The 11,772-nt window shown below is 39.1% G+C and overlaps 1 protein-coding gene across 5 annotated transcripts; it reads left to right on the top strand.

The window, feature by feature from the left end:
- Nucleotides 1–159: 159 nt before the first annotated feature.
- On the top strand, nucleotides 160–11,415 carry LOC111246605 (uncharacterized). 5 transcript variants are annotated; one of them, XM_086983013.1, is made up of 11 exons: nucleotides 484–623; nucleotides 849–941; nucleotides 2,080–2,246; nucleotides 2,528–2,628; nucleotides 3,377–3,529; nucleotides 5,057–5,463; nucleotides 5,845–6,115; nucleotides 6,319–6,508; nucleotides 6,873–7,245; nucleotides 7,451–7,678; nucleotides 7,994–8,471. In XM_086983013.1, exons 2-11 carry the CDS (start codon nucleotides 934–936, stop codon nucleotides 8,178–8,180), a joined length of 2,085 nt encoding a protein of 694 aa, XP_086839139.1. In that variant the 5' UTR covers nucleotides 484–623; nucleotides 849–933; the 3' UTR covers nucleotides 8,181–8,471. The 5 variants fall into 5 exon arrangements, with proteins under 5 accessions (XP_022652205.1, XP_022652206.1, XP_086839136.1 ...); XM_086983011.1 differs by having other exon boundaries at nucleotides 849–999; XM_022796470.2 differs by lacking the exons at nucleotides 849–941; nucleotides 7,994–8,471 and adding an exon at nucleotides 10,699–11,415 and having other exon boundaries at nucleotides 160–623.
- Nucleotides 11,416–11,772: the final 357 nt, after the last annotated feature.

Raw genomic sequence — 11,772 nt, 5'->3', positions numbered from 1 at the left:
TCCGATTGATAAACGTCCACAATAAATGCACGTACTACAAGAGCTAAGAGACAGGCGATACTATCCCGACGCGTAACTGAACAACGCGAATTACCGATTCTTACACTGACATCAATGAATACATATCTCTATTAGATTAGTCGTTTGGGTATCATCTGGATTATTATTATGATTATGGATATTGGCCAGCTCTGCCCTCTCCCAAAAATGGGAAGAGCTATGCGAGGGTTCAAGTATTCGGCAACGCTACCCCAGAACAACATCCATGAGGCAGGTGAGTGTCGATACTCGCACTGCACATGCCGTCTCCTGGCGTCGCCAGTGTTGCAACCGGAACGTAACCGGAGACAAACAAGAAAAAGCCCCCAACGTGTATTTTCCGCATCCACTGCATTTTTCTACCGTTTAATAACCGCGTGTATCTGTCTACCTGCGTTGATCGCACAGTATCTAGTCCGCGAGCGGCTGTTCTTTGCGCGTGCTGTTCGGATTGCCCGGCCACAATTAATCGGAATGTCCAGCAGTCTTTTACGCGGACTGGGCCTTCGAAAGGCAACTACAAGATTTACACCGCTCACATTTCAGTGCTGCCGAAATCTTCCCTCGCATGGTTACTTTATCCTGTGAGTACAGTGAAGGTATTATAGGTTTCTCCATCCTGTCGTTCCTCTGCAACGATTCTCTCTGCGCGGTCCGAATTATACAGCGTTCGCATAGTTTGCTCTTATTCAGACATCTGCGATAATAGTGTACCGGTCACCCCAGACGAAATACCGAAGAGTGTCATTTTAGATACCTATACCGTGAACGTCCTTAGCAATGATGTAATTATATGTTTATCATTACAGGAATGATTTACCCGTTGATGTCTTCAAAGCCCGCTGAAAGGCAGACGCTTACACTAAAACAGCGAATCAATGTCTATTCTTTAGAATGCATAGGTTCATCATCAAATCATGCAAACTTACCTTTACATTATACAGGAAATTGCTACATAACGTAATGTATCTATATTTGTACACAGAAATCTAGGTGTATGTTTAGGTGGAACAAATGTAATGGGGACAATTTGTGATTAATTAACAACTAAATCACAGGATGAGAGATTCAGTTGAAAAACGTCTGTGTGACAAGCGTGTTTTTCTGCTTCTTCATTTAGAGAAATTACGTTTCAAATATCATTTAGTTTTGCAGAATACTAGAGTTTTTAACGTCCAGTGGCGATAGCAATGGACTCGCTTTTACAAAAAAGTAACAGCTAAGATCTAATGATTTATGTTAGAGTCAACTTTGGTTACAGGAAAAAGCTAATATCATGCTCAATACATCTGTATTTATGGGGGTACTGTCGCAACCATTACTTTTGCTAACACTGCTGGCTTTCCATGTACAGAATATATATCGGATTTACCTATTATGATTCCCACACTATTGGCATATACTGCCTGCGTAACTCGTGCATGAATATCGACACATTTTTATAGAATTTTCAAGGAATCCTAGAACTTAATTCTTGCTTTATTGAATTCTATTAAATTATAGTTTCCTTACAAAGCGGCAACGCATACAGCGTGGCCATATTTTTATTACATTATATCTTTACTGACAAACAAGACCGTTAGATGACCTGTCGAATGTAAAATATATTCCGAGAGTCCCTCTTCCATAGCGGCGTAGCAGCGTATCCGTAGTCCTCAATAATGATAACGTGCGATTTTATCACAACGTCCAAAAGTCACTGATTCTCGTTTTTGACTGATGATTGGTGATGAACAGTAATTTCTAATTGTGATCAAAGGAACTGCACGACTTTTATGAGTCATAGTCAGTCCAAAAGCTCCGACCCCTCGTACATCCCTTTACTGCGTCAACGTTTCGTCGGAAATTCTCACTGCCTTAGCAAACGGTATAGTGTGAACGTATGTTTATTGTTAGCAAGCGGACGACGCAACGCAGCTATTGAACAGCTTGTTTGTAGCCCGTAGCAAAATCGTTGATTAGATAAGGTGATGATGCTTTTCTACGGATCGGTTGTGGCTCTTGAAAGCGTCTCAAAGGAAACTGCTGTGTTCTTTGTAGCCTTCCAGAAATTCCGGATGATACAGCAGAAACCAACAGCTTGCTCCGCGTGACGGATAAGGTACCACAGTACAACGATATAACAGCTGAATCCGCGTTTAGAGCTGTCGGGAAGCTCTTTATTGAATACGAAAGCGGATTATGTCAGATTGAAGAGCAATTAGAAGGTAGACGAACATGTGCCAAGTAAAAATTTTTCCAATTGCTCTTTACAATTACAGATCTAAAATCACGAAACATTAGGTAATCTGTCCTACACATTAATTGTATTCGGGTACCTAGTTTGTTATATCACTTCTTCACCTCGTCGAGCCTTACATCTCTTGGCGCCCTCGACTGAGTCAGCGCTTTGTTTTGTTAGCTGTAATGATAGTACTTTATATTTCGATCGCCGGTGCACGTTGCAACCATAGTTGTAGAACAAGTAAGTGATGCGCATTTTTTGCAGATCCTAATCACCCAAAAACATTCAAGTCTGTCTTTGAGCCTATTGAGAAACTCCTTTCACCGATGGAGTCGGCATGGATGTCCGTAAGAAATCTTCTCTTGGTAGGTGGCTGTACTTCACTTCGAACTTCGTGGTCTTTTACGTTTGCGATTTTTCTTGCCTTGTTGAAGATTGCGGTATAAAACTGAGCATATATATTCAAAATCGCTAAGGAAAACGTGAGGTTTGCATAATTTCATGCAGAAGGTATCAGGCGTATAATATAAATAAACCATTTTTCAAGGATGTTTTCCTTTGTACAGTAAATTTCAAGGATGTATGCAGAAGTACCTTTTAGGAGCGATAATATTGTTGCTCCGAACTGCTATGATTACTGAAATATAATTAACTTGAGCTGCTACTATTTTTGGGTAGGTGCTTTATGTTTTTATGCTTTATGCTTGAATTGTCTTTTCGCTTATATGTTTCGGCCTGTTTTTGCTGTATTCCAGAAAGAGAGAAAACGATATGCACAAAAATACGGACCTCTTTAGGTTTATTTGTCATAGATAGGATTTTGATATAAGACAAAGATTACTATGCCTTACTTTTTAAGATATGACACTCATAAGATTTTATTTTATATATATAGAATATATCTATGTGCCCATGAATCACAGCTACTTCCTACTATAGTTGGAATGTGCATTTTACTTAATGTATCCTGTTATATTTGAAACGCTGATTTCTAAAACTATATAACTTTATTATTATATTATATTATTATTATAATTATTCTATCAATAGTGTGTTATTATAGTTTCTAGCTACGCAAATATTTATCTATAACTACTCTACCTTTAATTGCAGGTTCGTAATGACAACGATATAGCTAAGGCTTATGAGAAACTGCACCGAAGGGCAGAACAAGCCAATGCAAGGAGGTTCAACTCTTCTCAAATCTATAGAGTTGTCAAAGATTTCCACGACGATCTAGAGAAATTTGATGACGATCAGCAGCAGGTATATCTTTTGATTTGGATTTTTCAGTGTAAGAAAGAGATTTTTCAGTGAAACAAAAATCAATCAATTATTGTTTTAAGATCTATTCTTAGGTCTCCCATACTCTTAAGAGTTTTATATAGTAAACTGTTTGCTAAAAGTTGTAAAGCCATTTTTGACAACTTAACAACATGACAATCCACAACATACAGCCTTAATCAAAATTGTTTTAGGATTGGTGGGATGTGATGTTTTTCATTTTACTTATAAAAATGAAGCATATGAACCTGTAGCTGGTTGGCTAGTATACCGTAACGATAAGTAATTCATTTCAACTGAAATAGCCAAAAATAATATACGCTTGGCAACAATAAAATATATCTTGCAATCGAGCTGTTTGGAAAGTTTCCTGTGTACTAATTATGTTACTTATCCCCCGTCACTGTTCACGACTTTCTCCTACAAACTCCATTATTTAACTGATACCCTCTCGCCAGAAGGGAGAGAATAAGAAGCAGTTTTTCAGTCAACTTTTAAATTGCTGACCTATGTCGAAGGTAAATCTGCGAGGATAATTGTAAAGTGAACGAAAAGGCGAACCTCCGTCAGCACAAGGTCCGGCAAATATGTGTGATCTAACAAAATTTCCCATTCGATCATGTATGCCATATGCGGCCCTGTGTGTCATTCAGCGGCAGCTCGCCTGTCAAATTGCCTTTTGCTTGATTTAGTGTAATTAGTGTAAATAAAAGTACCGACGAACTTTTTGGTCCAAAAGGAGCAATTCTCAGTCGTTGCCGTCACATCAAATTTCAAGTACCTTTTTAGGTGAATACCTGATTGGAGTCTAGGCCTTGGCTTCGTTTCTGGCGCCACCTGTCAGAAATGCTCCTAATGTTGACACACAATTCTGTGCAAAAATCGGTTATTGTGGTTACGCTCGACATCGTGTGATATGCCGAAATGCAGCGTTAAATTGATTTCTTGTTGAATTTAAATTGTTCTCGAAATACTCAAATTTCTATGTAAACCCAAGGGATTTGAGGTGGGTAACAAGTCTTGGAACTACGACCGATCTTCTCAAAGTGCGTTTAGATGGTCATCATCAAACTGAAACGATCAGCCAGAGAGCATCCTTTAGAATCTTGATACCGTCTTTAAACCTGGAAAACCACTTTTAAGCAGTGTTTGTATCTTTTTTTTCTGTCTCGTACACAAGCTAAATGTCCCGGGGTGTTTCGGCCCGGAATGAAATGTATAGTCTAGAAAGTAGGGAAAATGCGCTTTTTTCCACTTGGCACATTCATCACTAAGGAATTTTTTCAGTCAAATTTACACTCGCAAAAGAAAACCGTAATCATCTATATTGATATATTCAAGTTTGAAAACAGCAATTGCTCTTAAAACCTTATTGAGTTAATCAAGGCTCAGACACTACGCCTAGTTTAGGGTAATTTTTGACGACTAAGGCGCGTTCTAAATTTTTGTGGATACATTAAAAATATTCATCGAGCACCAAACTTATGAGCGTAAATACGTTCCGTATAGGTTATTCGAAAATACTGTACCAGCTTCAAGTTAATGGGTCTGGATCTCGATTACAATAATAAGCAAATCCTGAAAGAGACAGCGGACACGATACGGCGTCAAGGAGCAACATTTGAGAATAAATTAGCGCAGGCGACGAACGCATTCAAACAGCCACTTGATGGGGACATTATCAAGACGTTCCCCGAGAACCTTCGGCAGCACTTTTCCACCCAGAATGGTTTTCTTGTAACACTGCACGAACCCCAGTACTCGGCATTTATGGCCTATTGCAGCGACAGACGTCACCGTCAAAATCTTTACACGGCCGCCTCGATTAGGGCGTCTTTTACGAATATGGCATGGAACAACTCGATTCATATTGAGGAAATTCGTTGCGCTAGAAAACAAGAGGCAAGGGCATTCGGGTAAGTATTTGAAATACTTAATTAAAAAAAAATACTAAATGATGAGTATTTCATCTACATATCCTATTGTCCGTCAAATTTGATGGCAGAATTGACAAAGGCTAGGCGAGTAAACTTCGGTTGTTATCAATATACATAAGTATACATAAGCCAAGGTACATAGTAATGATAAAAATCAGAGGTTAATTAAAAACGTGTACGTCCTTAAAGAAAATGTATTAAGTAATTTCGGTTATTGAATGAGTGGTCGTTACAACCGTTAAAGTACTATTGTCGTTACTACAGCTTTGGTACTCAATTATTTCCCAGGCTTTGTGGTTCCGTCCACAACGGTACTTCGTTAAAGTTATTCGCATTGAAAGCTATTTACAACCATTGTAGGTACAAAACGTACGCCGAAAAAGCAACTGCAACGAAGATGGCGCCATCCGTCGAGCATATCGTAAAAACTCTCATAGACCTATCCAAAAAAATCGATCCCGTGGCAAAGGAGCATATTAGGGGGCTACAGGCTTTTTGTGCTGAAAAGGGCTTTAAGGCGACACTCGAGCGTTGGGATCTTCCATATTGGCGGCGGAGGTATCGGCAAGCTCATCTGGCTATCGACGAAAATGATATGAGACAACTATTTCCTTTAGAGGCAGTTCTTCAGGCAAGTCGATCAGTTATATATATATATATATATAGAGCGAAAGAGAGAGAAAGAGAAATGTGACCATTCCTGCAACCATAGCCCCCCTAAACATTATCATAGATGTTCGCATGTATTTCTATATCTGTGAGTGTGTGTATTAGGCCGCTAGTCTGACTACTGTGCATATTTAAGGGATTGAAAGAATATACATAACTTTACAGGGGCTATGCAATTTCGTAGAAAAGTTTTTTGGTATCGAAATGCGCGAGGTGCAATCGAAAGAACCCCTATGGGCTCCTGACGTGAAAATGTTCGAGGTTGCTGTTGACAGCGCCATGGTGGGAACAATCCTCATGGACTTGCCAACTAGAGGCGATAAATACCCAGGAAGCTGGTGCCAGAGACTAAAAAGTGAGCAGCTTCTCATTCGCTTAAATCGGGTCTAATAAGATTCGACTAAATATTCTCATATAAGATATGAACTTGAACGGTAAAATTTTGCATATGATGTTAAGAGTATATCAGAAACGGCGCGGAGCTACAATTAAAGCAAACTCACTTTCCTTAAGCGTAAATAGAAACTGAGTATGTACTACCGGCAGTGTAAACTGTTCAGTCAGAGCAAGCATTGTAGATTTCTAGGGCTAGACTCGAGCTCCACAATTTGCGTATACTGACTGACATGACTGAAGAAATAAAAAGATCAATATCTAACAGGGACTTCGTAATGCTAATTTTCTTTTAATTTCGTTTGTTTCATTTATGAACTCTTCAGCCCGCTGTGTGACGACAAATACATCTCCGCTAGTGTCCATCGTGATGAATTTACACGACCGAACATCTGTTAGTCTTTCAGAACTAAGTGATCTTCTCAAAAACCTAGGGCACGCTCTCCAGCATACCGTGTCCCGAGCACGCTATATAGATGTTTCGGGAATTGCCAATTTACCATGGGATATTGGCCATATGGTACCGGACTTGTTCGACATGCTCTTACTTGATAAACGTTTTGCACAGATGCTTTCGGCTGAAGAAGCGCTCACCGATGAGTACCACAGCAAAATTGTTGATAGTCGATTACATATGGGTGCCGTTGACCTCCAACACGAAATCTACTTGAGCCTTCTTGATTTAGAGCTCTATTCCAGGTATGAAGTGAAGTTGCTGTCATTAACTTTTAAACGACAAACTAAGCATACTTGGTAGAGGTATGGAGTATATACCAGGGTAGCAATAAACCTGAAAATATACCAAATGCGTGTTTATCCCCGAATCATTTGTGGAATATTGTACAAATATGTGTTTTAGAACTTAGGCCTAACGCTTTCCCGAATTTCTGTTCATCACTTCCAGTGACGATTACTGGCAAGATGTGGTAAATCGGCTTAGGCCTCATCTTATCACAGCGTTTCCAAAACATCAGCACGACGTGTTTCACGTCTGTTCGTTCAGTGAAATCATCTCCGGACCCCTAGCAGCTGGTTACTATTCTAAAATATGGAGTCGTATGATTGCTGCAGAAGTGTTTCATGCTATGCACGAATGTCAAGATGATGCTGATATCGCCAAGGTTGCCCGAAGGTTAGTCAATAGCTTACCGCTTTAATTGATGACAATACACGCTTAAAATATAATAATTTGCTAATTTTTTAGGTTGAGTAATCCAAACAGTATCTATTATGTGGTACCTCATTTTAGAGCTGACTGTACAAATTTAATGTGAAAAATTCCGTTAATTCAAATGCAGTTTGTTGCTATACGAATAGGTCTTTTCTTCGTTTATTAAGTTGAGTGGAAGTCACAGTTATTTCTTTTATTTATAACTTTCAAACAAATGAACACATTAGTTAAGTAGTGTTTTTTGCTTTCTACTACTTTCGCCCATCTTTCTGGTAGGCAATATATGATGTCCGGTAACAGTCTGGTAGAAAGTTTGGTGACACTCGCCGAGTTAAGTAACTTAGTATTACTACCTTCTCATTTCATTATAGGCAGAAGTGCAACTTTTAACCTTCATTATTTCTCTGTGACGTCGAACCTGTATAGAAATCGTGCGAAAAGATCAGTTGTTTATAACCAATAACGATCTTCTATAGAAACAACTTCTTGTTAACGTCATGCAAGCAACGAAACACATATTTTCAAACGTGTTTTTGGTCATTTTCATTGAGTTTATAACAGTTCACTTTTTTTTCCTTTTTGACCTCTTCTAACGCATGAAAACGATTCACGACAATCATCTGAGACATATAGAGGGCTTTGAGGTTGACTGTGCAGCAATCTGCTTAAGTGGTGCCTGCGTTTCGTAGTCGTTTACTTCTTGTGACGGCCTGATACGTGATTTGTCGCTCGAGCGAAAATCTTTAGTTCGAAAGCGATTACACCAGAATTAGCAAGCGGTAGCGCTTATTGCACGTTAATTACAGATAAAAATTATATAGGTAAACTAGAAAGTGCTATGATACTCTGAGTTAGAACAATGACGGCGAAAAATGAGTGACCAAGTAGTGTTGATGAACCATTTGAGCGTTTGAAGCAAAAGGATAAATTTCTCGCGGGTTCTTTTATCACCGAACCGCCTTACGTGTTTTATACAGAACACTATGCCGATTATATACAAGATGACGATGCTACATTTGATTTCATTGGAAGTTAAAATGCGGGATGAAAAGGAAATCGATGCCTTTACTGGCTTTGGAAATATTTTTTTTGTATCAACAGCATCTTCTCGAACATGACAACAGTGTAGAAGACAATGTCTTATATGCATCTTTTCGAGCATCATGGCTGAACACACGGAGTCATCATTTTAAACGCCAGGGCGGACGCCGAACTGTCAAATCAATCATCATAGAGAGCTCCAGCGGAACACGATCAGTGCATGTGACGTTACCGCCATCTAGTGGTTCAAACAGGAACGTTTTACCTAATCTAATGTTAAACTGTTACAAGCAAATCCGGCGGACTTTAAAATCTGGAGCTATGCAGGGGTAGCATGAGGGTACTTTGGCATTCTAGAAACTTTAGTAAAAACCGGTTGATTTCGCTTCAAGAGAAATCGACTTGGAAGGAAAACCATCTTTTAGTTTGGGAGACCAACGCTCAGTGGTTAAGTGTTTGACATTCGAAGGCTAAAGCAGTGCGAAAATTTATCCAGGGTGTGTCTATTTATTTATCCAGGCAAGGAGGCCCTGAGCGAAAGCACAGTACGTGAACGATGCAAATATTTCAAGAGCGAAGCTTAGAGTGTTGAAGACTAGCGAGAAAATAACCAGATGTTGGAACTTGAAAGACAATAACGCATTGCAGCAATCGAGGTGGCTGAAAACGAAAGCAGAGCTTGGAATCTGAGGTCTTTGGCGGCTAGAATTGGCATATCACCCAACGAGTTACAGACAGATAACTTAAACACCGAGACTGCGGAAACTGAGTGAAAAATAAGTTCCCGTGAATAGGCCCCAAGCCAGTTGGACATGCGCGTGGTGCAATTTGCGGAACTTCAGTTAGCAAAAAACCCGCCGGGATCATACGATCGCCGGTGGTTTAATCTTTAGTACCAGCCGGGGGGATCAAGCGGAGGGAAATCGAGTTTGGTGCCACTGTCGAATAGTTTCGGATGTAAATAATTGGTGGTAGTTGCAATTGCACCCGTTATTATGAGATAGTCACCGAAAATGAAACAATAAATGTAGCCCGCTGTGTCGAGTTTTTCAGGAGACTTAAGAATTTTTAATTAAAAGCACGCAGCTTGGTTACTTGATGATAATGCCATTCCTTACCTTCTTGTTGGATTAAGCAAAGGAATATGCAAAATTCCCTTCAACCCGCTCATTCTCCCGTTTTAGGTCCGTATGATTACGAAACTTTCCATGCCCCAAAAAGGGAAATTAATGGGCAAACATATTTCATTGGTAGATAGAGAAATTACGTATGAGAGCGCGATATACGGCTATTCAGAAGCTGTCGAAACGCAAAGAGAGTATTACAAAAATAATTATTCTAGCCCAACTAGTTTAAGAGTTATTGAATATCAAAGTCCGCCGGATCCGCTTGTAACAACCTAATAATCATTTCTTTAATTTCTAATGGCTGATTGTTATATACCATTAGAAAGCTGGCTGATTTCTTTGCTTTATAAGACTCTTGTTATCGTTCCCTGCAGATTCGAAAATGCCTTCGACTTCAGCTACGTAGATTTTGTTGCACGCAGAGTATATTTCGCGGATCGTCCTCTTCATCTCCTAACAGTAGACAAAATATTAGATAGATTAGGTATCAAAATACCGTTTTTGCCGTCCATAATCCTATCCTCAGAGCTTTACCTTAAGACAAAATTTTGTAATTTAGACGAAAGAATGACAATTATCTTATAAGATAAGGGATATATTTCTAATATAATACAATGCTTTTGATCGTCAACAAACAAAACGTTAGATAACAAAGCAATAGAAATAAAATATGCATCCCGCGCCTTAAAAAGAGCGCCCCGCGCTTATTACCTCATCACGATAATCATTATAAACGTTGACAATGTAATACAGTACTATTCTACGATATAATACGATACTATTATCGACTTTACAGTTTCGCTTATTTCACAGATTTCGGGACGTCATGCTTGTTGACGGTGGGTGTGTACCACCAATTGAAGCATTTCGAAGATTCCGCGGAAGAGATCCTGCGCCCGATTCCCTGCAGAGTGTGTGCAAGCTGCAGGAATTGTCAGTGAAAAGAACAGAGAATACTAAGAGTTAGGTAAACTAGAGCAGTGGGTGTCAATAAGATTAGTGCCTGTTTTATCAAAAAACAGATAGGCAAATCGTGGCGAACTTACTGCCAAGCCAAAATAATGTTATTTCTCATTATATATTGTTATTGAGACAAAGTTCGACTGAGTGGACTAGAACAGTCGAAATTCTCCGCTTGTAACTAATTGTAGAATGTAAGTGAAAACAACCGGGATCCGATGCAGTTTGGAATCGTATTATCGTTAATAGTTGTTATACCAATGTCAGGGATTTACATTTCAGTTTACATTTAATCATGTTATTCTGTTTCGTTCTGCGGAAAATACATTGAAAATGGTCCCTTGAACAAAATGTAGGCCCCACAATATTCGTTTACTGTAAGGCGAGCCAATCTTTCATTTGAGACCCTCATCGACTGTTGCGGTAGATGTTTTTAGTAATCGAGCTGCAGACTCATATTTATCGACGGAAAGCTTTGTAAGTATTGTTTTTGTAAATAACATAGTAACAATGAGAAGAAGAGAAAAAATGCTAATAATACTAATAATAAATAACGACGAGAAATAGCGATTCAGCTGTATTCTTTATTTAATCTTCACAATAGTCATAGGGTGGACACGTTATCCATAGATATGAAACCAGCTGAACGAGCAGCACAAAAAAACTTTCGGTATTCTAACCTACAGATCAAACATTTGAAACATTTGTTATAAAACTGTTTCTAGAATCTCAGTTAATTAAACACAATGTCTTCTAACGAGTAAGCTTTTAGTTCGGTTTAGACAAAACTCATGATCGTTACAAATGCTTAGACTTTTCCGCCAATATGTTCACGATTACGTAACAGTAGGTGTTGTTATACTCCGGTAAAACTCCTACCAGCTCCGACAGACTTCGAATTCAGAAACAGCATCAACAGAAATTGCG

The sequence above is a fragment of the Varroa destructor genome, unplaced genomic scaffold, assembly GCF_002443255.2.
Source record: "Varroa destructor unplaced genomic scaffold, Vdes_3.0 BEIS01000003.1, whole genome shotgun sequence".
In the NCBI taxonomy this organism is placed as follows: Eukaryota; Metazoa; Arthropoda; class Arachnida; order Mesostigmata; family Varroidae; genus Varroa; species Varroa destructor.
The sequence above is the reverse complement of the archived record's forward strand: the minus strand, read 5'-3'. Positions and strand labels throughout refer to the sequence as shown.

What these genes read in the sequence shown, in the direction of transcription:
- LOC111246605 (XM_086983010.1), top strand. Translation starts at nt 169, where the DNA reads ATGATTATGGATATTGGCCAGCTCTGCCCTCTCCCAAAAATGGGAAGA. An exon ending in TTGATGACGATCAGCAGCAG is followed by an intron (nt 3,530 to 5,056) that starts GTATATCTTTTG and finishes CGTTCCGTATAG; the next exon opens with GTTATTCGAAAATACTGTAC. An exon ending in ATCGCCAAGGTTGCCCGAAG is followed by an intron (nt 7,679 to 7,993) that starts GTTAGTCAATAG and finishes TCTTTCTGGTAG; the next exon opens with GCAATATATGATGTCCGGTA.